Here is a 27,745-nt window from a genome sequence, read left to right as displayed (position 1 = left end):
ACACTCCCGCTTTTATGACTAAGCCCTCTGAGTGGGGTGAAACACGCCAGTGGGGCATGGCCTGGGAGAAGCCAGGCTGAAGACGTATCTCCTCTCTCTGTATTTCGGCTGGATCTCTGGGTGTGAAGCATCTTATTAGTTGTTTCAATGAGAAAGATGAGATGGAGAACTAACAAGCAATATAAAGCAGAAACATAATAATTAAACAAATTACCATTTTTATTATTTAGCATTAAAACATGCAAAATTACAAAGTGATGCCGAGGCTGTAACTGGTAGGTAATGGCACACTGGTATGAAAGATACAAATGGGAGATGATAAAGGTCTTCAGGCCATGGACTGAAGAAACACAGATTATATTTTTGACTGAAGAACGGTTCAGTACTTTTCTTGAGACTGGAGGTGACAATTTTATTTTCTTGGTAGATGAGATTTGATCCCGAGCAGATGAATATGAAGAGGCCTGAAGACCTCAGACATGAAATATTATAAAAGAAATGATAAACCTGAGGTAGCCAATCTTATTGGATTTAAAAATTACCTGGAATTTCATCTTATTGCTGTAACATACAATAAACGGTCACCTCTGTCGGTGGCATTTTTCAGAGTCCTTTAGCTTTTAACTGTTTCCAGATCTCCAGCACAGAGGATCTCATCGATGACAAAGTCGCGGTCAGTGACGGGGATGGAGGGACAGATCTGCTCTTGGAAAGCCAATGCGATGGTGTGTGGCCTGGCAGAAAGTTGTTGGTCGTAGCGTTCCAAAAATGTGTCGTAATATCCTTTACCCCGTCCCAAGCGATGGCCTTCCTTATCAAACCCCAGTCCTGGCACAAGAACCAGATCCAGTCCTCCTGTAAAAATTGGATTACATAGGATAAGTCAGGCTTCACTATAAAAAAATCTAAATAGGGGTCTCCAAACTATGACCCACGGGCCAAAACCGCTTTTCTCCAAATTTCTATCCGGCTCCCAGCATGTGGTGGTAAATGTAGGGGTGTACTTAACCACTTAAGCCCCGGAAGATTTTACCCCATTCCTGACCAGGGGGTATTTTGCGGTTCGGCACTGCGTGACTTTAACGGACCATTGCGCGGTCGTGCGATGCTGTACCTAAACGAATTTGACGTCCTTTTTTTCCCACAAATAGAGCTTTCTTTTGGTGGTATTTGATCACCTGTGCGATTTTTTGTTCATGCGCTATAAACAAAAAAAGAGCGACAATTTTGCAAAAATAACAATATTTTTCACATTTTTTTATATGAAACTCCCCCCCCAAAAAATGTAAAAATCTAAATTTCTTAACATTTTCGGCCAATTTGTTTTATGCTACATATGTTTGGTAAAAATCGCAAAAAGCGTATTTTGATTGGTTTGCGCAAAAGTTATAGCGTTTACTAACAAAGGGAAAGATTTTTGTAATTTTTGTTGTTTTTTTTTTAACGAGTAATGGCGGCGATCTGCGATTTTTTTTGCGGTACTGCGACACTGCGGCGGACAGATCGGACTGACATTTTTGACACTTTTGGGGTTACCAGTGACATTACTACAGTAATCAGTGCTATACATATGCACTGTTACTGTAAAAATACACTGGCAGTGAAGGGGTTAACTTTATTTGAGAGGGAGGGGCTGTGTGTGTCCCTAGGGGCGTGATTCTAACTGTGATTGGCTGTGGCTTGAGCAGTAGGAACAATGATCAACGGTCCTACATAGTAGAACCGTATGATCATTGTTTCTACACCGGGGAGAATGACAGGCGGCTTGTTTACACAAGCCGCCTGCCTTTCTCCCTCTCCCCCATCGGGTCCGCCGGTCACAAGCGCGGGGGAGTCCGTGACCGCGCGCCTCCAGCGGCGCGCGCTCGCTCCCCAGAGCCTCACAGGCTAGCGACGTAGACCTACGTCGCTCTGCCTGTGAGGGGCTGACTGCCGCAGTAAATATACTGTGAGCAGTCGGCAAGCGGTTAATCACAATAATGAGGAAGGTTGGGACTATAAATGAGGCAAGTGGCACAACACTGGTAACATGGTTAGTGCATGATAACATGTTTATTGGTAATTCATATATACAGTATCTCACAAAAGTAAGTACACCCATCACATTTTTTGTATATATTTTATTCTATCTTTTCATGTGACAATGCTCAAGAAATGAAACTTTGCTACAATGTAAAGTAGTGAGTGTACAGCTTGTATAACAGTGTAAATTTGCTGTCCCCTCAAGATAGCTCAACACACAGCCATTAATGTCTAAACCGCTGGCAACAAAAGTTAGTACCCCCCTAAGTGACAATGTCCAAATTGGGCCCAAAGTGTCAATATATTGTGTGGCCACCATTATTTTCCAGCACTGCGAGGTGTGATTGGGGTCGTTATGTTGAAATACTGCCCTGCGCCCAGTCTCTGAAGGGAGGGGATCATGCTCTGCTTCAGTATGTCACAGTACATGCTGGCATTCATGGTTCCCTCTATGAACTGTATCTCCCCAGTGTCGGCAGTACTCATGAAGCCCCAGACCATGACACTCCCACCACCATGCTTGACTGTAGGCAAGACACACTTGTCTTTATACTCCTCACCTGGTTGCCGCCACACACGTTTGACACCATCTGAACCAAATAAGTTTATCTTGGTCTCATCAGAGCACAGGAGATGGTTCCAGTAATTCATGTCCTTAGTCTGCTTGTCTTCAGCAAACTGTGGGCTTCCTTGTGCATCATCTTTAGAAGAGGCTTCCTTCTGGGATGACAGCCATGCAGACCAATTTGATGCAGTGTGCGGCGTATGGTCTGAGCACTGACAGGCTGACCCCCCACCCCCTTCATCCTCTGTAGCAATGCTGGCAGCACTCATACCTCTATTTCCCAAAGACAACCTCTGGATATGACACTGAGCACGCGCACTCAACTTCTTTGGTCGACCATGGCGAGGCCTGTTCTGAGTGGAACCTGTCCTGTTAAACCGCTGTATGGTCTTGGCCACCGTGCTGCAGCTCAGTTTCAGGTTCTTGCCAATCTTCTTATAGCCTAGGCCATCTTTATGTAGAGCAACAATTTTTTTTTTCAGATCCTCAGGGAGTTCTTTGCCATGAGGTGCCATGTTGAACTTCCAGTGACCAGTATGAGAGAGTGACAGCGAAAACACCAAATTTAACACACCTGCTCCCCATTCACACCTGAGACCTTAACACTAACAAGTCACATGACACCGGGGAGTGAAAACGGCTAATTGGGCCCAATTTGGACATTGTCATTTAGGGGTGTACTCACTTTTGTTGCCAGCGGTTTAGACATTAATGGCTGTGTGTTGAGTTATTTTGAGGGGACAGCAAATTTACACTGTTATACAAGCTGTACACTCACTACTTTACATTGTAGCAAAGTGTCATTTCTTCAGTGTTGTCACATGAAAAGATAGAATAAAATATTTACAAAAATGTGAGGGGTGTACTAACTTCTGTGAGATACTGTACATAGTTGGTCCAAGTTGGAGCACTGTAACTATATATAAATATCTATATCTGGAATTCCTCTTTAAAGTGGAGTTCCACCCTATTTTTATACTTACCTCCATCTTCTCGCTCCGGGTCACCTGAAAAAGAAATGGATAATCGCATATTTTTTTTTTTTTTACTTACCTCGTAGCGAAGAAAATATACTTACCTTACTTCCTTCTTCCTCCTTCCTCGGCCGCGGCCCGTCGTCACTTCCTGGCTCTGCAATGATTCCTGGGAGCTGAACGTCATAGCTCCCAGGAATCATTGCGCCTGCACCGGCCCCGACGTCAGTTCCGGGTCGCGCGCGTCATCCCCTTCTAAACAGCTTCTGGGCATGCCCAGAAGCTGTGGAGGGGTGACGCGCGCGACCCGGAAGTGACGTCGGGGCCGGCGCAGAGCATCGTGGGACCACAGAAGGCGGAAGAAGACGCCGAAGAGGACGCGCTGGCTTCAAGCTGCCCACATCTGAGATGGCAGCGCTGGACAAGACGTTTGCAAGGTAAGTATTTCGTCTTGCAGGTAAGTGCAACCCGGGACAGATCAGAGGCTAGCCATTGTGGAATGCACTAGCCCTGACTGTCCCGGGGGTATTAAAAAAAAAAAAAAAAAATCCAGGGTGGAACTCCGCTTTAAGCAGAAGTAATACCGGACATTATTGGAATGTGTAAGTTTTCTTTAGACTTTACAGAAACATCTCGCTCACCCGTAGACAGAGCTTCCTCCCGGCATTCTTCCTCCCCGGGTTGGCGGATGTTCCATGTTGTTACCGGCAAGTTCTGAATTTCCTCCAGTGAGCTCAGCCTCACCATGTCCATGTGATTGGTGCCGCGCTGGTACCGAGGAATGAAGCAGGCTTTACCTTGCTTGAAGAGGTCCTGTAGGATGTCCCCGGTCTGGATCTCATCCGGCATGTTCAGGAACACAGCGATGCGCTGAGCGGCCCGGTAGCGGTCGTGAGACAACAACTGCAAGGACATTTCTTCATCAGAATAGGACACTGACAATATGATTTCATGCAGTGAAGAAACAAATACAAATAATCAATACTTATTCTAGCCGGGATCTCATGGTGTTCGATGGGATGACAGCGCTGTGCAAGGAGAAATTATTTGTTTTTTTCTTTTTTCTGTATGAATTCGATAAAGTGTTACTATTGTAGTTGTTTACATCTGTGTAGTTATTTTGTTGCAATTTAACCGGTTAAGGCCCTCCGCAGTTATACTACGGGAGGCAGCCCCTACTGCACAAACCAACGTAGGTATACGCCGGTCGTGCGCCTGCAGCTTGGGGGCGAGCGCTCCCACCCCCACTCGGCAGCGGGGACTCCGATGCATGGGGCAGGCGGCTCCGATTGCCGCCTGACACCCACGATCGTTACCCGCTGAGAGAGAAGAACGGTCGGATGTTGTAAACACAGCTGACCGTTCTTCTCTCTGGGATGATCACAGAGCTCCTGTGATCCTTCTATATAGGAACACAGGTCTCTATGGTCATTTCACAAGCCCCGCCCCCTTACAGTTAGAATCACTCCCCTAGGCTCACATTTAACCCCTTGATCACCCACAGTGTTAACCCCTTCCCTGCCAGTGTCATTAGTACAGTAACAGTGCATAGTTTTTTAGCACTGATTACTGTAGTGATGTCACTGGTCCCCCCAAAAGTGTCAAAAATGTCAGTTAGGGGTCCGATCTGTCTGCTGCAATGTCGCAGTCCAGCTAAAAATTGCAGATCACTGCCATTAATAGTAAAAAAATATAACAAAAAATAAATAAAATTACATAAATCTTTCCCCAAGTTTGTAGACGCGATAACTTTTGCGCAAACCAATTAATTGGGATTTTTTTTTTACCAAAAATATGTAGCAGAATACAAATTGGCCTAACATGATAAAAAAATTTGACTTTTTTTTTTATTGGGAATGTTATATAGCAGAAAGTAAAAATGAAAATAAAAATGACATAAATCTTTCACGTAGTTTGTAGACGCGATAACTTTTGCGCAAACCAATCAAAATACGCTTATTGTGATTTTTTTCTTTACCAAAAATATGTAGCAGAAAACAAAATTGGCCTAAAATGTTAAAAAATTTTGATTTTTACATTTTTTTTGGTAATGTTATATAGCAGAATGTGAAAAATATTGTTTTTTTTTCCGAATTGTCGCCGTTTTTTTGTTTATAGCGCAAAAAATAAAAATCGCAGAGGTGATCAAATACCACCAAAAGAAAGCTCTGTTTGGGGGAAAAAAAGGACATCAATTTAATTTAGGTACAGCGTCACACGACTGCGCAATTGTCCATTAAAGTACTGCAGTGCCGAATCGCAAAAAATGGCCTGGTCATTAAGGGGGCAAATCTTTTCCGTCCAGAAGTGGATAATAAATACTTTGTGTTGTAATTGGAAACTTCAAAAATTCACAATCAACAAAACATATCTACACTGAACAAAATTATAAAACGCAACACTTTTGTTTTTGCCCCCATTTTTCATGAGCTGAATTCAAAGATCTAAGACTTTTTCTATGTACACAAAAGGCCGATTTCCAATATTGTTCACAAATCTGTCTAAAACTGTGTTAGTGATCACTTCTCCTTTGCCGAGATAATCCATCCACCTCACAGGTGTGGCATATCAAGATGCTGATTGGACAGCATGATTATTGCACAGGTGTGCCTTAGGCTGACCACAATAAAAGGCCACTCTAAAATGTGCAGTTTTATCACACAGCACAATGCCACAGATGTTGCAAGTTTTGAGGGAGGGTGCAATTGGCATGCTGACTGCAGGAATGTCCACCAGAGATTTTGCCCGTGAATTGAATGTTCATTTCTCTACCATAAGCCGTCTCCAAAGGCGTTTTAGAGAAGTTGGCAGTACATCCAACGGCCTCACAACCGCAGACCACGTGTAACCACACCGGCCCAGGACCTCCACATCCAGCATCCTCACCTCCAAGATGGTCTGAGACCAGCCCAGGACCTCCACATCCAGCATCTTCACCTCCAAGATGGTCTGAGACCAGCCCAGGATGTCCACATCCAGCATCTTCACCTCCAAGATGGTCTGAGACCAGCCACCCGGACAGCTGCTGCAACAATCGGTTTGCATAACCAAAGAATTTCTGCACAAACTGTCAGAAACCGTCTCAGGGAAGCTCATCTGCATGATCGTCGTCCTCATCGGTGTCTCCACCTGACTGCAGTTTGTCATTGTAACCGATGTGAGTGGGCAAATGCTCACATTCGATGGCGTCTGCCACTTTGGAGAGGTGTTCTCTTCACGAAGGAATACTGTTTTTTTTTAGATCTTTGAGTTCAGCTCATGAAAAAAATGGGGGCAAAAACAAGTGTTGCGTTCATAGTTTTGTTTAGTATAAAAAAGGCAAAAAAAGTCCCAAAAAAATTATATTAGCAATCTTCGTGATTCATAATTCAAAAAGTCCAAAAAATTATCACACAAAATTCACTTCAAACTTTTATTTTAACGATCCCTTTATGCTTCCATATGTGATCCACCACCAATAACTGGCCTAAATAAACTCACCAACTCTCGTTGCTGCTAAGATTACAGTATATACGAGCTCAGGGAGCAGTCCTGTGCGGTGATCCTTGTGATGTCATCCTCTGCCGTTTCCTAATAGACAACCAATCTCTCAGTGAAACCAATCGTGCCGATATAGGAGAGAGAAAACGTTTCACAAAGGCATAAAATCTTTTTTAAACCATTCCAGTTTATTAAAAAGCGAATCGCACTCACATTTACAAGTGTCACAGCTAGGGAAATAGGCATATGTGTCACGTGTAAACAAAGTAACTCCGGATAAACACTTCATAGTGAGCTAGCAAACCAGTCTCCACAGTTTGATGACCACACCTGTAGTCCCATCCCTACGCATTTCGTCACTGGACATCTTCCCTGGGCAGTTTGGACTTGAATTATGAATCACGGAGATTGCAATTTCTTGGGACATTTTAGATATGTTTTGTTGATTGTGAATTTTTGAAGCTGCCATCTCCTTGACATGCTCCCTCCCTGTCTCAGGCAAGTGCTGGGAGCCAGGGACGGGCACTCGATAGCAAAACGGTCCTCAACTTGACACGCCCCCTCCCAGTCTCAGCATTCCTTGTGTAGGCACTTGTCTTGGGCAAGTGCTGGGAGCTAGAGACAGCCATTCACTAGCAAAGCAGCCATTTCCTTGACATGCCCCCACCCTGTTTTAGCAATCCTCGTGTGGGTACTTGTCTCAGGTGAGTGCTGGGAGCCAGAGACAGCCACTCACTAGCAAAGCAGCCGTCTCCTTGACATGCCCCTACCCTGTTTTAGCATTACTTGTGTGGGTACTTGTCTCAGGTGGGTGCTGGGCGCTAGAGACAGCCAGCTGCTAGTAAAGCGGTCATCATCTTGATATGCCCTCTCCATGTCTTGGCATTCCTCATGTAGGTACTTGCCTCGAGCAAGTGCTGGGAGCCAGAGACAGACCCTCGCTAGCAAAGAAGTCCTCTCCTTGACAGGCTCCCTCCCTGTCTCAGCATTTCTCATGTAGATACTTGTCTCAGGCAAGTGCTGAGAGCCAGGGACAGCCACTTGATAGCAAAACGGTCCCCAACACGACATGCCCTCTCCATGCCTTGGCATTCCTCATGTAGGTACTTGCCTTGGGCAAGTGCTGGGAGCCAGAGACAGCCACTCGCTAGCAAAGAAGTCCTCTCCTTCCTAGTTGTGGTGTTTGGCAACAGTGTGGAGAAGGGGGTTGGGGGCAGCAACATCATGGCTACCATTACAGGGCACCTAGGAAGATGGGACAAAAGCACTAGATGTACTTTCTTCCATCAGGAACTGAAAACTCTCAGAAAAAAATGTAATACATCTTCCTGAAGTTCTCCAAGAAGAGTGGTCAGACAGCGGGCCTATGGGAAAAACAAATTAACAGCTCCAGGTGAATGTGTGAACCCTCCAGCCTTCTGGACACCAGCAGGTTCAGGTCCGTTCCCTGACTGCGGCATCAGATAAAAGAGATGAAGGTTGACCGCACTCCGATGTACCAGATAGAATATGCATTTATTTGAAATCTTCAGGCTAGGTTCACACTGGTGCAAATTAGATGTCGGTTTCTCTGCATCCGATTCGCATGACAGGAAAGTGCGCCCGGCTCTCAAAGGAGCCGGTTCACACATCTTCGTGGCGGATACGGAGTGGACTACACAGGGGTCCTGTGCATCTTTGGCTCTGTTTCAGGCAAAAATTCAGGCCTGATTCGACCCTGAAACGGAGAGCAAGGATGCACCGGACCCCTGCTGTGAGACGCATCCGATTCAAGTGTGAACCCGGTGTAGCAGAATGGACACTAAGAGTGTGGTTTGTGTTGAAAGAGGGATGGAGCAGTGTCCCTCAGGAGATGTGTGGGGGTTTGTTATTGTTAAATACCTGCATTCTATTGTCCTATTGTTCCTGTCTGGCTAGATTAAGGTTATTATGGAATGTTCAGCTTTGTGTGTGGAATGTCTCGAAGAGGGAGGGGTTTTGGCAGAGTGTAGATCCCTTGTGTTTGTGTTTTCAATAAACAAACTTAGTCTAGTTTGACTCCCAGAACTCTTTGTCGTCCAGTTACTGGGGGGGGGGGGGGGGGTTTGCCTTGGATATTTTAGTACTTCCTCAGCTTCAAGGATTATACAGCAGAGATACCTAGGCTGGGTATTGGAGCTCCGTTACACCCGGCCTAACATAAAAATTGTATGGATCACAACTCCAACTCATGGACAGAGGGCAGTTAACGCGTTTCACACAGAGAAGTGTGCTTAAAGCGGAGTTCCACAGTAAAGTGTAACTTCTGCTCTTTTGTTTCCTCCCCCCCCCCTCCGGAGTCACATTTGGCATTCCATAAGTCCTTCCCCCACACAGTTAGAAAGCACCCCCTAGAGACATATTTAACCCTTTGATCGCCCCCTGGTGTTAACCCCTTCCATGCCCGTGTCATTAGTGCAGTGACAATGCATATTTCTTAGCACTGCTCACTGTAATATTGTCACTGGCCTCCAAAAAAATTTCAAAAGTGCCACTTAGTGTGCGATTAGTCGCAGTTAATCTAAAAATCGCTGATCGCCGCCATTACTAGTAAAAAAAAAATTCCATAAAAATATTCCATAGTTTGTAACTTTTGTGCAAACCAATCAATATATTCTTACTGGGATTTTTTTAACCAAAAATATGTAGCAGAATACAAATTGGCCTAAATTGATAAAGAAATTTGATTTTTTACACTTTATTAGATGCGTTTTATAGCAGAAAGTAAAAAATATTGTGTTTTTTTAAAACCAATTGTCGCTCTTTTTTTGTTAATAAAAAAATAAAAATTGCACAGGTAATCGAATACCACCAAATAAAAAGTTCTATTTGTGGGGGAAAAAAAGGACATCGATTTTATTTGGGTACAGCGTCGCACGACCGCGCAATTGTCAGTTAAAGTAACGCAGTGCCGAATCGTAAACAATGGGTTGGTCATTAAAACGGAGTTTCAAAAGTGGAACTTTCGCTCATTTGCTCCCCCCTCTGGTGTCACATTTGGCACCTTTCAGGGCAGGGGAGGGGGGAACGGGTACCTGTTTTTGACAGGTACCCTTCCCCACTTCCGGGATACGGCGCCGCCGCGCCATCCCTAGGAAGTTCGGCCCCCTCCTCCACCGCCGAGCCAATAGGAATGTGCAGCGTGCTTCGCGCATGCGCAGCATGGACCCGCCCACTTCACTGCCGGGTTCTGGTTCTCTTACCGGCAATGGCGGCGGCGGTGTCGACATCGCTCGACTCCAGGACAGGTAAGTGTCCTAATATTAAAAGTCAACAGCTACAGTATGTGTACAGTCTGTGTAGCTGCTGACTTTTAATTTTTGGAGGGGGTGGAGACGGAACTCCGCTTTAAACAGAACATTGTTGGAGTGCGGTCAACCGTCTTCTCTTTTACCTGAGACAGCAGGCCTTTGCCTTTTCCTATAGATATGAAGCCTGTCTGATCCAGACAAAAAAATAAATTACTGGATTGGGTGACTATTATCTCAGTGCTATAGGCAACTTTAACCACTTAAGCCCCGGAAGATTTTACCCCCTTCCTGACCAGGGGGCTTTTTGCGATTTTTTACTGCGTGACTTTAACGGACAATTGCGCGGTCGTGCAACACTGTACCTAAACTAATTTGACGTCCTTTTTTTCCCACAAACAGAGCTTTATTTTGGTGGTATTTGATCACCTGTGCGATTTTTTGATCATGCGCTATCAACAAAAAAAAGAGCGTAAATTTTGCAAAAATAACAATATTTTTCAAATTTTTTTATATGAAATTCCCCAAAAAAATGTAAAAATCAAAATTTTTTAACATTTTCGGCCAATTTGTTTTATGCTACCTATGTTTGGTAAAAAAAATTGCAAAAAGCGTATTTTGATTGGTTTGCGCAAAAGTTATCGCGTTTACTAACAAAGGGAAAGATTTTTGTCATTTTTGGTGTTTTTTTTTTTTAACTAGTAATGGCGGCGATCCGCGATTTTTTTTGCGGGACTGCGACATTGCGGCGGACAGATCGGACCCTTGACTGACATTTTTGACACTTTTGGGGGTACCAGTGACATTACTGCAGTAATCAGTGCTATACATATGCACTGTTACTGTAAAAATGACACTGGCAGGGAAGGGGTTAACTTTATTGGAGAGGGAGGGGTTAAGTGTGTCCTAGGGGCGTGATTCTAACTGTGATTGGACATGTCTCCTATTGTAAAAACAGAGATCAACTGTCCTACATAGTAGAACCGTCTGATCTCCATTTTTACACAGGGGAAAATGACAGGCGGCTTGTTTACATCAGCCGCCCGCCTTTCTCCAGCTCTACCGACGATCGTAGTGTGACTGGCGGACATCGGGTCCGCCGGTCACACGCGCGGACTCTTCAGTGAATGAGCCGGGGCGTGCGCGCGCGTTCGCCCGCTATTGGCTCACAAACCGGTCACAGGCTAGTGACGTATATATATGTCACTTTACCTGGCCGGGGCTGATTGCCACAGTATATCTACTTGCGGCGGTCGGCAAGCGGTTAACCTCTTAACGACCGCCCGCCGCAGTTTTACTGTGGCAAGTCAGCTCTGTACCGCGAAATGACGTAACTGTACGCCGCTTCGCGGGACCGCTAGCGGAGGCTCATTCGCTTCAGGGAAAGACAAACAGCGGGTCCGGCGGGCGCGATTGCCGACGGGCACCCGCAATGGCTCCCCGCGCAGACAGAACGGCGGTGTGCTGTTGTAAACACGGCAGACCGCTGTTCAGTCAGTAATGAACACAGGGATCCTCTTATTTAGGAACACAGGTCTCTGTGTTCAGGCAGAAAGCCCATCCCCCCAAACAGTTAGAAAGCACCCACTAGGGACACATTTAACCTTTTGATTGCCCCTGGTGTGTGAGAAGCCACAGGGGAAGCCGATCAGCAGGTCCAACGACAGCAATTGCTCCTCATGGAGACAGAACGGTGGTCTGGCGTTGTAAACAGCAGACCGCTGTTCTGTCAGTAATGAACACAGGGATCCTGTGTTCATGCAGAAAGCCCATCACCCCCACACAGTTATAAAGCACCCCCTAGGGACACATTTAACCCTTTGATCACCCCTGGGTTAACCCCCTTCCCTGCCCTGACATTAGTACAGTGACAGTGCATATTTTTAGCACTGATTACTGTAGTAAAGTCACTGGTCCCCCCAAAAGTGTCAAAAATGTCAGTTAGGGGACCGATCTGTCCGCCGCAATGTTGCAGTCCGGCTAAAAATCGCAGATCACCGCCATTACTAGTAAAAAAATAAAATAAAAATGACCTAAATATTTCTCCTAGTTTGTAGACGCGATAACAATTGCGCAAACCAACCAATACACACTTATTGGGATTTTCTTTTACCAAAAATATGTAGCAGAATACAAATTGGCCTAAAATGATGAAAAAATTTGATTTTTAAAGGAGTTTTTTTTTGGGAATGTTATATAGCAGAATGTAAAAAATATTGTTTTTTATTTCAGAATTGTCGCATTTTTTTGTTTATAGCGCACAAAATAAAAATCGCAGAGGTGATCAAATACCACCAACAGAAAGCTCTATTTGTGGGGAAAAAAGGACATCAATTTTATTTGGGTACAGCGTCGCACGACCGCACAATTGTCTGTTAAAGTAACACAGTGCCGAATCGCAAAAAATGGCCTGGTCATTAAGGGGGTAAATTGTTCCGGTCCAGAAGTGGTTAATCTCCTCGCGTTCTAGGGCCTCAATCAATAATATCTAGAACGGCATGCAACCCATACTTAATTGCTAAATGGTACTTAAACTTATAACACCAGCCAATAAAATTATACGGATTCATCAATATCCATTAATCTGCAGAGAAAGAAGAGGATTGCAAGTGTGGGGATCAATAAAAAAAGACAATTACTGCGAGAAAAACCAATTACCTGTCTAAGGAAAATCGACACAATGTGAAGTAAGACTGGAAAAATCGCAGAAGCCAGGTAGGTAACTTAGCTTAATAAAATCATAAAACACGACTCATTTGTTTGTTTTTTTTATACACTCACCCAACAATTTTACAGGTTTCTACTGTAAAATCTTTTTACAAATATATATTTGTATATATATATATATATATATAAAAATATATATATAAATTTACAAATATAATATATATATATATTATTATTGTATATATATACCATTTCCGGCGGAGCGGTGCAGCTCTCGTTCTGGGACGCCGTCATAGGATGCCGCACCAGAACAGCCTCTCTCGCGCACCCGCGGGGGCGCGCAGTGTGGCGATCGTGGCCGCGCTGTGTTGTTAGGACACGGCGCGACCCCGATCTTGGTAAGGAGCCAATGACGTGGCTCTTTACCCATGTGATCGGCTGTGTCCAATCACAGCCGGTCACATGTAAATGAGGAAGTGCCGTTTATCGGCTCTCCTCGCCTCACACTGTCAGACTGTGTGGTGAGGAGAGCTGATCAGCGGCTCCTCCTCAAAGGGGAACCCAGAAAAGGTGATCAGGGCACCGATTATCAGTTCCCTGACTACAGAAAAGCTCAAAAACTGTGCCCACCATCAGTGTCCATAAAGTTGCCAGTCAGTGCCTGCTCATTTGTGATGCCTATCAGTGTCCATCAGTGCCGCCTGTCAGTGCTCATCAGTGCCGCCCATCAGTACCCATCAGTGCCGCCTATCAGTGCCATCTCTCAGTGCCCATCAGTGCCACCTTTCAGTGCCCATCAGTGCCACCTCTCAGTGCCAATCAGTGCGGAATATTAGTACCTCCTCATCAGCGCCACCTCATCAGTGCCCATAAGTGCCACCTCCTCAGTGCCCATCAGTGCCACCTCCTCAGTGCCCATCAGTGCCGCCTCATCAGTGCACATCAGTGCCGCCTCATCAGTGCCAGTCAGTGCCTGCTCATTTGTGCTGCCTATCAGTGTCCATCAGTGCCGCCTGTCAGTGCTCATCAGTGCCACCCATCAGTGCCGCCTATCAGTGCCATCTCTCAGTGCCCATCAGTGCCACCTTTCAGTGCCCATCAGTGCCACCTCTCAGTGCCAATCAGTGCAGAATATTAGTACCTCCTCATCAGCGCCACCTCATCAGTGCCCATAAGTGCCACCTCCTCAGTGCCCATCAGTGCCGCCTCATCAGTGCACATCAGTGCCGCCTCATCAGTACCACCTATCAGTGCCACCTTTCAGTGCCCATCAGTGCCACCTCTCAGTGCCAATCAGTGCAGAATATTAGTACCTCCTCATCAGCGCCACCTCATCAGTGCCCATAAGTGCCACCTCATCAGTGCCCATCAGTGCCACCTCATCAGTGCACATCCGTGCCGCCTCATCAGTGCCGCCCCATCAGTGCCAATCAGTGCAGCATATTAGTACCTCCTCATCAGTGCCCATAAGTGCCACCTCATTAGTGCTTATCAGTGCCGCCTCATCAGTGCCCATCAGTGAAGGAGAAAAATTACTTATTTTCAAAATTTACTGACAGAAAATAGGAAAAAAAATTTTTTTTCAAAATTCTCAGTCTTTTTTCTTTTTTTTTTGTAAGAAATAAAAAACCCCCAGCGGTGATTAAATACCACCAAAAGAAAGCTATTTGTGTGAAAAAAATGATAAAAATGTCATATGGGTACAGTGTAGCATGACCGCGCAATTGTCATTCAAAGCGTGAGAGCGCTGAAAGCTGAAAATTGGCCTGGGCAGGAAGGGGGTGAAAGCGTCTGGTATTGAAGTGGTTAAATATAAATATATAAAATATAAATATAATAAATATATATAATTTATATTGTATATTGTAAAAATATTTACAGGTCTGCACTGTATATAATCCGAGGATAAACTATGGAATCGGAATAAACTGCGTTGATGCTTTCTGCATATTATATTATCTGATATAAGATCTAAAAAAAAACAACATTTTGTAAGTCCCCGGTTCACACTAAGGCGACCTGTGAGGCGACCTGGTCGCCTCACAGGTCGCGGTAGGTCTCCTCCCATAGAGAAGCTACGGACCCGTTCTAATAGGAGCGACACAAGTCGCTCCGACTTAGAAAAAGGGTCCGGAGCTTCTTTGGGGCGACCAGGAGGCGACCGCCATAGACTTCAATGTTATGAAGTCCGTGGCGGCCGCTCCGAGGTTGCGGCGCGCTGCTCGAACCACGACCTCGGAGGTCGCGGTGCGAAGTAGCGTCGCTTGCATGTGAACGGGGCCTAAAAATTAAAATAATTAACTAGTAAAAGTATAACTAAAAGCAAAAGTTTTTTGTAGATTTGGATAGAGTGGAGAGGGATTAGAATCTCTGTCAGCTTTTTTTTTACTGCCTGTGCCCCCCGATAGGGAGATTCACTCTCTCTCTATTTGTCCCGTTTACCGTTATCATTGAAAGTAAAAGTAACAGAAAATCACAAATTTTGGGTTGTCCCCAGAAAAGTAATAGAGGGGAAATCTTCCAATGGGGACACTAGTTGTGGTGCCCCTGTTCTAAAATTTTCTCGGACTCGTGAAAAAATCGGACCTCGTCACTTCCGGTGATGGGAGTCTCAAGTGCGCATGCGCATAAGACATTATCTTGGTTTGGTAAACTTATAACACATAGCGGGCAGCTGAATGAGAGGAGGCGGGGCTGAGGTGGGACGGAAGACACCGCCGCGTCATCTGCAGAGCTGAATAGAGGAGGCGGGAGAGGAGGCGGGACGGAGGTGCGGCCGTGTAATAAATGCAGGACTTTAGCGACTCCTTGTTTTATTATCTTTAGCAATTATCGTATTATTTATCCTTAGGATTTCATTACATTTACTATTTATATAATACAAAATAAGAAATACTAAATGTAAAGATAATAAAACATAAGGAGTCGCTAAAGTCCTGCATATATTACACGGCCGCACCTCCGTCCTGCCTCCGTCCCTAATGTCTCGATGACGCGGCGGTGTCCTCCGTCGCACCTCAGCCCCGCCTCCTCTCAATCAGCTGTCCGCTCTCTGTTATAATTTTGCCAAACCTCGAAAAATGTCTTCTGCGCATGCGCACGGACGACTCCCACCCGCTGTTTTGTGATGCTCTATCACCGGAAGTGACGAGGTCCGATTTTTTCACGGGTCCGACAAAATTTTACAACACCCCCCAAAGAAATCCCTTTATTTGCAGGGATTTCCTCTCACTTCCTGTTTGGCTATGGGACAGGAAGTGAAGAGAAATCTCCACAATGAGATACAGAAGGTGAAACAAAATCTGACAGGGGTTATAATCCTCCCTTAGGCCCCTTTCACACGGGCTTTCCGATCAGGTATATCTGTCAGTTTTTCAGGCGGATCGGATGCTCCATGTACCTCTATGGAGCAGCAAATGTCAGCAGTGGCATCTCCTCTGACACCCCCTGCTATCCGATCCGATCCTGTGCATGAAATCCGGACGGATGGAAACCCTATTTTTTGGATCGGATGAAAACAGACAGGTGATCCGTTATCATCCAATCTCCCATAGAGGAGAGCGGGGCTCTGACAGCTCTGTGTCTGTAAGCGGAGAAGGAGCTGTCATCCAGCAGATCAATCCCTGCTGAGCAAAACGGAGTCCGCCGGATGGAAAGCCCGTGTGAAAGGAGCCTTATTCTATCCAAAATGAAAATGAAATGCCTATAGTTCTAACCACTTCCACCTCCGGAAAATGTACCCCCTATCATGACCAGGCCATTTATTGCGATTCGGCACTGCGCTAATTTAACGGACAATTGCACGGTCGTGCGACGCTGTACCCAAATAAAATTGACGTCCTTTTTTTTCCCACAAACAGAGCTTTCTTTTAGTGGTATTTGATCACCTGTGCGATTTTTATTTTTTTGCACTGTAAGCAAAAAAAGAGCGACAATTCTGAAATAAAAAAACAATATTTTTTTACTTTCTGCTACATAAAATTCCCAATAAAAAAAAATAAAAAATCTAATTTTTTCATAATTTTAGGCAAACTTGTATTGGTATTTGGTCACCTGTGCGATTTTTATTTTTTTGCATTGTAAGCAACAAAAATACTAACAGTTTTGGAAAAAAAAAAAACAATATTTTTTTACTTTCTGCTACATAAAATTCCCAATAAAAAAAAATAAAAAATCTAATTTTTTCATAATTTTAGGCAAACTTGTATTGGTATTTGGTCACCTGTGCGATTTTTATTTTTTTGCATTGTAAGCAACAAAAATACTAACAGTTTTGGAAAAAAAAAAAACAATATTTTTTTTTTACTTTCTGCTATTAACCACTTTAGGACCGGAGGATTTTGCTGTCTTACGTCCAGGCCACTTTTTGCGATTCGGCACTGTGCGACTTTAACTGACAATTGCGCGGTCATGCAACGCCGTACCCAAACAAAATTTACGTCCTTTTTTTCCCACAAACAGAGCTTTCTTTTGGTGGTATTTGATCACCTCTTCACTTTTTATTTTTTGCGATATTAATAAAAAAATTTGAAAATTTTGAAAAAATAACAATATTTTTCTACTTTGACAGTTAAAAAATATCCAATATATTACATTTTTGTCATATATTTAGGCCAAAATGTATTTAGCTACATGTCTTTGACAAAAAAATTCTCAATGAGCGTATTTTTAACCGCTTTATGACCGGAAGATTTTACCCCATTCCTGACCAGGCCATATTTTGGGATTCGGCACTGCGTTATTTTAACGGACAATTGCGCTGTCGTGCGACGCTGTACCCAAATTAAATTTAAGTCCTTTTTTTCCCCCCACAAACAGAGCTTTCTTTTGGTGGTATTTGATCACCTGTGCGATTTTTATTTTTTTGCGCTATAAACAAAAAAAGAGACAAAAAAATAACACTATTTTTCACATTTTTTTTATATGAAATTCCCCCCCAAAAAAATGTAAAAATCTAAATTTCTTATCATTTTTGGCCAATTTGTTTTCTGCTACATATTTTTGGTATAAAAAAAATCGCAATAAGCGTATTTTGATTGGTTTGCGCAAAAGTTATTGCGTTTACTAACTAAGGGAAAGATTTTTGTCATTTTTGGTGTTTTTTTTTTAACGAGTAATGGCGGCAATCTGCGATTTTTTTTTGCGGGTCTGCGACATTGCGGCGGACAAATCGGACCGTTGACTGATATTTTTTACACTTTTGGGGGGACCAGTGACATTTCTACAGTAATCAGTGCTATAAATATGCACTGTTACTGTAAAAATTACACTGGCAGGGAAGGGGTTAATTTTTATTGGTGATCAAGGGGTTAATTTATTCCTGGTGCTTACTGATGTGTGTTGGGGGAGGGGACTGAGTGACACAGGGACAGATCACAGGTTGAGCTATGCTGAACCCTGCAATCTGACCCTGCCTGTCACATAGGAGATCCGCCCGCTCTGTTTACACAAGCGGGCGGATTTCCTCACTCGATCCCAGACGATCGGGGAAGAGCGGCAGCGATCACCGCCTCTCCTCCACTGGCCCGACTCCCGCTGTGACTGAATACAGGGGGAGCGAGCCTCCGGCGGGGCGTGCGCACCGCCGAGAGAGGGGATCGTCTGGTGACGTAGGTCTACGTCGCCAGATGATAACAAGCCACTTTGCCGCAGTACAGTCAACGTGACCGGTCGGCAAGTGGTTAAACATTCAATAAAAAAAAAATGGAAAAAAATCGAATTTTTTTATAAATTTAGGCCAATTTGTATTCTGCTACTTGTTTTTGGTAAAAAAAAAAAAAAAAAAAATCCCAATAAGCTTACATTGATTATTTTGCACAAAAGTTATCGAAACTACAATGTTACAGAATTTTTATTTATTTTTATTTACCAATAATGACGGCGATCAGCGGCTTATAATGGGACTGCGACATTGGGGCGGACAAATCTCACATTGAAGCGGTTGTATCCCCTGTGTAAAAAAAAAAAACAAAAAAAAAAATGGGTGATGGCATAATGTGCTAGTATGCATACTAGCACATTATAAAATACTTATCTAAGAACGAAGCCCCCACACGGTCGCCCGGACAGTGCTGAGGGAGCTGACATGTTCCCTCGGCGTCTCTTCTAGGTTCGGCGGCTCCAGCAATGTGAGTGGCTGGAGCCGCAATGATGTCACTTTCCGGCAAGGAGCTCTGAAGGTCCAGCAAGATACACCGGACCCACTGGTGTCAGCGGCTGCATGGAGGGTGAATATCTCCTAAACCGTGCCGGTTTAGGAGATATTAATTTTACCTACAGGTAATCCTTATTATAGGCTTTATTATAGGCTTACCTGTAGGTAAAAGTTAAAAAGCGGAGTATACCACAGCTTTACAGTGCCTTGCGAAAGTATTCGGCCCCCTTGAACTTTGCGACCTTTTGCCACATTTCAGGCTTCAAACATAAAGATATAAAACTGTAATTTTTTGTGAAGAATCAACAACAAGTGGGACACAACCATGAAGTGGAACGAAATTTATTGGATATTTCAAACTTTGTTAACAAATAAAAAACTGAAATATTGGGCGTGCAAAATTATTCAGCCCCTTTACTTTCAGTGCAGCAAACTCTCTCCAGAAGTTCAGTGAGGATCTCTGAATGATCCAATGTTGACCTAAATGACTAATGATGATAAATAGAATCCACCTGTGTGTAATCAAGTCTCCGTATAAATGCACCTGCACTGTGATAGTCTCAGAGGTCCGTTTAAAGTGCAGAGAGCATCATGAAGAGCAAGGAACACACCAGGCAGGTCCGAGATACTGTTGTGGAGAAGTTTAAAGCCAGATTTGGATACAAAAAGATTTCCCAAGCTTTAAACATCCCAAGGAGCACTGTGCAAGCGATAATATTGAAATGGAAGGAGTATCAGACCACTGCAAATCTACGAAGACCTGGCCGTCCCTCTAAACTTTCAGCTCATACAAGGAGAAGACTGATCAGAGATGCAGCCAAGAGGCCCATGATCACTCTGGATGAACTGCAGAGATCTACAGCTGAGGTGGGAGACTCTGTCCATAGGACAACAATCAGTCGTATACTGCACAAATCTGGCCTTTATGGAAGAGTGGCAAGAAGAAAGCCATTTCTTAAAGATATCCATAAAAAGTGTTGTTTAAAGTTTGCCACAAGCCACCTGGGAGACACCAAACATGTGGAAGAAGGGGCTCTGCTCAGATGAAACCAAAATCAAACTTTTTGGCAACAATGTAAAACGTTATGTTCGGCGTAAAAGCAACACAGCTCATCACCCTGAACACACCATCCCCACTGTCAAACATGGTGGTGGCAGCATCATGGTTTGGGCCTGCTTTTCTTCAGCAGGGACAGGGAAGATGGTTAAAATTGATGGGAAGATGGATGGAGCCAAATACAGGACCATTCTGGAAGAAAACCTGATGGAGTCTGCAAAAGACCTGAGACTGGGACGGAGATTTGTCTTCCAACAAGACAATGATCCAAAACATAAAGCAAAATCTACAATGGAATGGTTCACAAATAAACATATCCAGGTGTTAGAATGGCCAAGTCAAAGTCCAGACCTGAATCCAATCGAGAATCTGTGGAAAGAACTGAAAACTGCTGTTCACAAACGCTCTCCATCCAACCTCACTGAGCTCGAGCTGTTTTACAAGGAGGAATGGGCAAAAATTTCAGTCTCTCGATGTGCAAAACTGATAGAGACATACCCCAAGCCACTTACAGCTGTAATCGCAGCAAAAGATGGCGCTACTATTAACTTAAGGGGGCTGAATAGTTTTGCACGCCCAATTTTTCAGTTTTTTATTTGTTAAAAAAGTTTGAAATATCCAATAAATTTCGTCCCACTTCATGATTGTGTCCCACTTGTTGTTGATTCTTCACAAAAAATTACAGTTTTATATCTTTATGTTTGAAGCCTGAAATGTGGCAAAAGGTCGCAAAGTTCAAGGGGGCCGAATACTTTTGCAAGGCACTGTAAGTGACACTTTTTGGGGACCAGTGAAACCAATACAGTGATCAGTGCTAAAAATATGCACTTTCACTGTACTAATGACACTGGCTGGGAAGGGGTTAACATCAGGGGCGATGAAAGGGTTAAATATGTGCCTAGGGAGTGATTACTAACTGTGTGGGGGAGGTGCTCGTACTGGGGGAAGGCAGAGATCTGTGTTCCTGCTTAGAAGAAACACCGGATCGCAACCTACCCTACTAACAGAGAGGGACAATCTGCCTTGTTTACATAAGCAGACGGCCGTTCTCTGCCTCTCCCCAACAATCGCCGGGTGCTGGTGATCATTGAGTCCACCGGACCCCCACTGATTGGCTCCCGCTGGGGGCGGGTCACCTGTACGTGACTCTGCACAGAGGAGCCAGCGCTATGCAGTAAATGTAGGTGGGGCGGTCAACAAGAAGTTACCCACCGCTGAGTTTTGTATTTTTTGTTAACCACTTTAGAACCGCTCACAGTAATACTACTGCGGCAGAGTGGTTCGTTATCGTCCAGCGACGTAGTATTAACGTCGTTGGACACTCCCCCTTCTGGGCGGCGCTTGCGCGCCGCCGGAGGCTCGCTCCCGCTGTTTTCATTCACAGCGGGAGTCGGGCCAGGGGAGGAGCAGCGGCGATCGTCGGGGATCGAGTCTGGAGATCCGCCCGCTGTGTGTAAACACAGCGGGCGGATCTCCATAGTGACAGGGAGTGACAGATCGGACTGTTCAGCATAGCTGGACATCCGATCTGTCCATGACTCACTCAGTCCCCTCCCCCCCTACACGTCAGTAAGCACCAGGCATACATTAACCCCTCCCTCTCCAATAAAGTTAACCCCTTCCCTGCCAGTGTCATTTTTACAGTAACAGTGCATATATATAGCACTGATTACTGTAGAAATGTCACTGGTACCCCCAAAAGTGTCAAAAATGTCAGTCAAGGGTCCGATCTGTCCGCCGCAATGTCGCAGTCCCGCAAAAAAAAACGCATATCGCCGCCATTACGCGTTAAAAAAAAAACACCAAAAATGACAGAAATCTTTCCCTTTGTTAGTAAACGCAATAACTTTTGCGCAAACCAATCAAAATACGCTTATTGCGATTTTTTTTACCAAACATATGTAGCATAAAACAAATTGGCCAAAAATTTTTAAAAAAATTGGTTTTTACATTTTTTGGGGGGGAATTTCATATAAAAAAATGTTAAAAATATTGTTATTTTTTCAAAATAAACGCTGTTTTTTTGTTTATAGCGCAAAAAGTAAAAATCGCAGAGGTGATCAAATACCACCAAAAGAAAGCTCTGTTTGTGGGAAAAAAAGGACGTAAATTTCGTTTGGATACGGCGTCGCACGACCGCGCAATTGTCAGTTGAAGTCGCACAGCGCCGAATCGCAAAAAGTGGCCTGGACGGAAGACAGCAAAATCCTCCGGTGGTAAAGTGGTTAAATAAGTTCAAAAAGAAAATAAATTTGAAAAAAGAAAACGCGTTTTTCTTCGTTTCTGTTATAAAATTTTGCAAATAAATAAATTCTCTCACCGGGGAGCGATCGCGGGTGTCAGGCGGTAATCGCGGCCGCTGGCCTCCGTGGATCGGCATCCCCGCTGCTTAGTGGGGGGCGGGGCACGCACGCTCGCCCCCTCCAGGAGTGCTCCTGTGAACCGCCGCTGTTCATGCAGCTAAGCCAGCCTGCGGCGGGCGGTCGGCAAGTGGTTAGAGAGCAAATAAACTTCCATCTGTAAGTTTTACCTATAGGTGGTGTAAATATCTCCTGAACTTTCACCGTTGGGGAGATATTTACTGAGCTTGCAGACAGTGACGTCACTGCCGCATGCGCTCTGAAGGAACGGCCACCCGTTCCGTTTCTTCAGAGCCCCGTGCCGTGACTGGCGGCTCCCGCAGAGGTGATCAAATACCACCAAAAGAAAGCTCTGTTTGTGGGGAAAAAAGGACATCAATTCTATTTGGGTACAGCGTCGCACGACCGCGCAATTGTCCGTTAAAATAACGCAGTGCCGAATCGCAAAATATGGCCTGGTCATTGGGGGGGGGGGGGGGGTAGTAATTTTTCAGGGGCTGAAGTGGTTATTTTACCTCTGAATTATATCTTCCTGGGTGCTCTGTGTTTTCTCATTCTTATATACTAATAACAGAAAATAAATCTATAGTGCAGCCCTCTGGACACATTAGAACCCCCCCCCCCCCCCCGTTATTTACGGCTTCCCTGCATGTATGGGGGGGCAGCTACATTATTTCTCATTAAGGCACCTTTAACCACTTACCGACCAGCAGCCACAAATATATGCAGCAGGTTTCAGGCGAATCGCCGTACCTATACAGCGCTTCATGGGAGTAATCGTAGGGGTGCGCAACCCCCATTTACCAGCAGGGAAGCTGATCTGCGGGGCCGGCAGCCGCGATCGCTCCCCGTGGAGACAGAAAGGCGGTCTGCTGTTGTAAGTATGGCAGACCACTGTTCTGTCAGTAGTGAACACAGGGATCCTCCTATTTAGGAACACAGGTCTCTGTGTTTATGCAGCAAGCCTATCCCCCACACAGTTAGAAAGCACCCCCTAGGGACACATTGAAACCTTTGATTGTTCCCCGCTGAGAGAGAAGGACGGTTGGATGTTGTAAACACAGCTGACCGTTCTTCTCTCTGGAATGATCACAGAGCGCCTGTGATCCTTCTATATAGGATCACAGGTCTCTATGGTTATTCCATAAACCCCTCCCCACACAGTTAGAAAGCACCCCCTAGGGATACATTGAAACCTTTGATTGTTCCCCGCTGAGAGAGAAGGACGGTTGGATGTTGTAAACACAGCTGACCGTTCTTCTCTCTGGAATGATCACAGAGCGCCTGTGATCCTTCTATATAGGATCACAGGTCTCTATGGTCATTCCATAAGCCCCGCCCCCATACAGTTAGAAAGCACCCCCTAGGCTCACACTTAACCCTTTGATCGCCCCTGGTGTTAACCCCTTCCCTGCCAGTGTCAGTATTACAGTAACAGTGAATATTTTTAGCACTGATTACTGTAGTAATGTCACTGGTCCCCCCAAAAGTGTCAAAAATGTCAGTTAGGGGGTCCAATCAGACACCTGCGATCGCTCCCCGCTTAGAGAGAAGGACGGTTGGATGTTGTAAAAACATCTGACCGTTATTCTCCCTGAAATGATCAAGGAGCCCAAGTGATCCTTCTATATAGGATCACAGGTCTCTATGGTCATTCCACAAGCCACACCCCCATACAGTTAGAAAGCACCCCCTAGGAACACATAAACCTAGCAGATCGTTCTTCTCTCTAAAATGATCACAGAGCGCCTCTGATCCCTCTATATAAGATCACAGGTCTCTATGGTCATTTCACAAGCCACACCCCCATACAGTTAGAAAACACTCCCTAGGGAAACATTTAACCCTTTGATCACCCCTGGTGTTAACCCCTTCCCTGCCAGTGTCATTATTACAGTAGCAGTGCATATTTTTAGCACAGATTACTGTAATAATGTCACTGGTCCCCCCAAAAGTGTCAAACTTGTCCTTAGGCCTCTTTCACACAGGCGATCCGATCAGATCCGCCTGTCAGTTTTTTAGGCGGATCGGATGCTCCATGCAGCTCTTTGGGGCAGCGGATGTCAGAGGAGACACCTCCGCTGACACCCGCTGCCATCCGTATCCGATCCTGTGCTGAAATCTGGACGGATGGAAACCCTATTTTTCCATCCGTCCTGGGGATCGAATCGGATGGGATTGGATGAGAGCGGACAGGCGGTCCGCTCTCATCCGATCCCCCATAGAGAGCAGCGGGGGCTGAGACACCTCCCCCTCTCCGCACTGCAAGCGGAGACGGAGCTGTCATCCGCCGGCTCAGCGGGGATCAGCGGATCGATCCCCGCTGAGCAGCACGGATCCGCCTACGGAGGCGGACCGTGTGAAAGAGCCCTATGGGTCTAATTGGACACCCGCGATTGTTCCCCGCTGAGAGAGAAGAACGGTCAGCTTTTGTAAACACATCTGACCGTTCTTCTCCCTGGAATGATCACAGAGCGCCTGTGATCCTTCTATATAACACAGGTCTCTATGGTCATTTCACAAGCCACGCACCCATACAGTTAGAAAACACCCCCTAGGGAAACATTTAACCCTTTCATCACCCCTTCCCTGCCAGTGTCATTATTACAGTGACAGTGCATATTTATAGCACTGATTACTGTAGTAAAATCACTGGTCCCCCCAAAAGTGTCAAAAATGTCAGTTAGGGGTCCAATCTGTCCGCTGCAATGTCGCAGTCCCGCTAAAAATCACAGATCGCCGCCATTACTAGTAAAAAAAATAAAATAAAAATGACATAAATCTTTCCCCTAGTTTGTAGACATGATAACTTTTGTGCAAACCAATCAATATACACTTATTGGGATTTTTTTTTTTTTTTACCAAAAAAATGTAGCAGAAAACAAATTGGCCTAAAATGGTGAAAAAATTTTGATTTTTAATTTTTTTTATTGGGAATGTTTTATAGCAGAAAGTAAAAAATATTGTTATTTTTTTCAGAATTGTCGCTCTTTTTTTGTTTATAGCGCAAAAAATAAAAATCGCAGAGGTGATCAAATACCACCAAAAGAAAGCTCTATTTGTGGGGAAACAAGGACGTCAATTTTATTTGGGTACAGCGTCGCACAACCGCGCAATTGTCAGTTAAAGTCGCACAGCGCCGAATCGCAAAATAGGGCCTGGTCAGGAAGGGGGTAAAATCTTCCGGTCTTAAAGCGGTTAAAAATACGCTCATTGAGAATTTTTTTTGTCAGACATGTAGCTAAATACATTTTGGCCTAAATATATGACAAAGATTGAATATATTGGATATTTTTTAACTGTCAAAGTAGAAAAATATTATTTTTTTTCAAAATTTTTCGCATTTTTTTATTAATATCGCAAAAAATAAAAATTGCAGAGGTGATCAAATACCACCAAAAGAAATCTCTGTTTGTAGGGAAACAAGGACGTAAATTTTATTTGGGTACAGCGTCGCACGACCGCGCAATTGTCAGTTAAAGTCGCGCAGTGCCGAATCGCAAAATATGGCCTGGTCTTTGGGCAGCCAAATCCTCCGGGGCTAAAGTGGTTAACCACTTCTGGACCGGAAGGATTTTCCCCCTTAATGACCAGGCCATATTTTGCGATTCGGCACTGCATGACTTTAACTGACAATTGCGCGGTCGTGCGACGATGTACCCAAATAAAATTGATGTCCTTTTTTTCCCACAAACAGAGCTTTCTTTTGGTGGTATTTGATCTCCTGTGCGATTTTTATTTTTTGCACTATAAACAAAAAAAGAGCGACAATTCCCTGGTCATTAAGGGAAAAAATCCTTCCGGTCCAGAAGGGGTTAACACTTGTGTGATCTGATAGTCGCACGATTTTTTTGCCGCTTTCTCGCCTTGAAGTAATTCCTGTGTAATCCTGAGGTTAGGATGAAGTTATCATTGCGACTTTACAACCCCAAGTGTGAATGGAGCCTAAATGTCTGCAAAACTAAACCCAGCTGCTGTGATTGGTGGATGACTGACTCTCGTATCCCCTCCCCCCAAATAGTGACACTCTGACTGAAACCTGAATACTTCATTTGCCCACACTCAATATGGACGCTCAGGAGTTCTTTGCCCTTACTGCGCATGCGCGCTGTGTAATAAAACAAACAAGCGCCTTATCACTGAATACAGAGACACGGCCGAGCCGGGCACACACCTTCCGGGTCACAAGCTGAGATTGGCGAAGCTTTTCTGGGTCGCTCAGGGCTGAAATCCTTTGTTTCAGCTGAGCCCTCAGCGCCTGCTTAGCTGCGTGTACCGACGCCATCTTTATCACAGCTCCGCCCACCCTTACGCTGACACCGAGAGGTCATGTGACGTGCAGAGCAGGCGGAGCTGTCAGTAGGGAGGGTTCGCGTCACGAATGAAATCCTGGAGAGGGGGAGGAGTCAGTGCAGGAGTGAAAGGATGATTGGATGGCAATAGTTTAACCATTTGTTTACCAAAACAATTTTGTAAATTTTTGTTTTCTACCAAATTAGCATTTTTGTTTTTTTTGGCTACAAAGTAACTTTCGACATTTGCTTTCTGGGGCAATTTTTTTTTTTTTTAATTCTGACAAAATAAAAATTTATTTGCATGAAAATCTAGCTAGAACCCCCCCCCCCCCCCCTCCATAGTATTTATTTTATTTATTTTTTAACCACTTGAAGACCAGGCTTTTTCCTGGCAGTTTTTGCTTAAAAGTATAAATCACTATTTTTTGCTGGAAAATTACTTATAACCCCCCAAACATTATTTATATATATAAAAAATTGATCCACTGTAAAAAAGATCGCCATTTGGCCTAGGGTCTCTGCGAATAAAAAATAAATAATTAAATATTAAAAAAAAAAATATATATATATATATCTATATATATATATCTATTTATCTATATATATATATATATATATATATATATATTTTTTTTTTTTTTAATATTTAATTATTTATTTTTTATTAGCAGAGACCCTATATATATATATATATATATATAGATATATATATATATATATATATATATATATATTTTTTTTTAATATTTAATTGTTTATTTTTTATTAGCAGAGACCCTAGGGAAACAAATGGCGATCTTTTTTTTACAGTGGATCATTTTTTTACATCACACTGTATTTGCGCAGCAGTTTTGCTAACACAAGTTTTTTTTTTTAAAATACACTTTAATGAATTAAAAAAAAAA

The 27,745-nt window shown here is 44.1% G+C and overlaps 1 protein-coding gene across 1 annotated transcript; it reads right to left on the bottom strand.

The window, feature by feature from the left end:
* Nucleotides 1-201: 201 nt before the first annotated feature.
* On the bottom strand, nucleotides 202-26,848 carry MTHFS (methenyltetrahydrofolate synthetase). Its single transcript, XM_082256045.1, has 3 exons — nucleotides 26,720-26,848; nucleotides 4,203-4,464; nucleotides 202-855 (listed from the first exon to the last, which is right to left on the bottom strand). Exons 1-3 carry the CDS (start codon nucleotides 26,828-26,830, stop codon nucleotides 614-616), a joined length of 615 nt encoding a protein of 204 aa, XP_082112171.1. The 5' UTR covers nucleotides 26,831-26,848; the 3' UTR covers nucleotides 202-613.
* Between the last annotated feature and the right edge of the window lie 897 nt (nucleotides 26,849-27,745).

Source organism: Pelophylax lessonae, assembly GCF_965119305.1.
Source record: "Pelophylax lessonae genome assembly, chromosome: 4".
Taxonomy (NCBI): Eukaryota; Metazoa; Chordata; class Amphibia; order Anura; family Ranidae; genus Pelophylax; species Pelophylax lessonae.
Note: the sequence above shows the minus strand (reverse complement) of the source record. Positions and strands in the feature narration are given on the sequence as shown.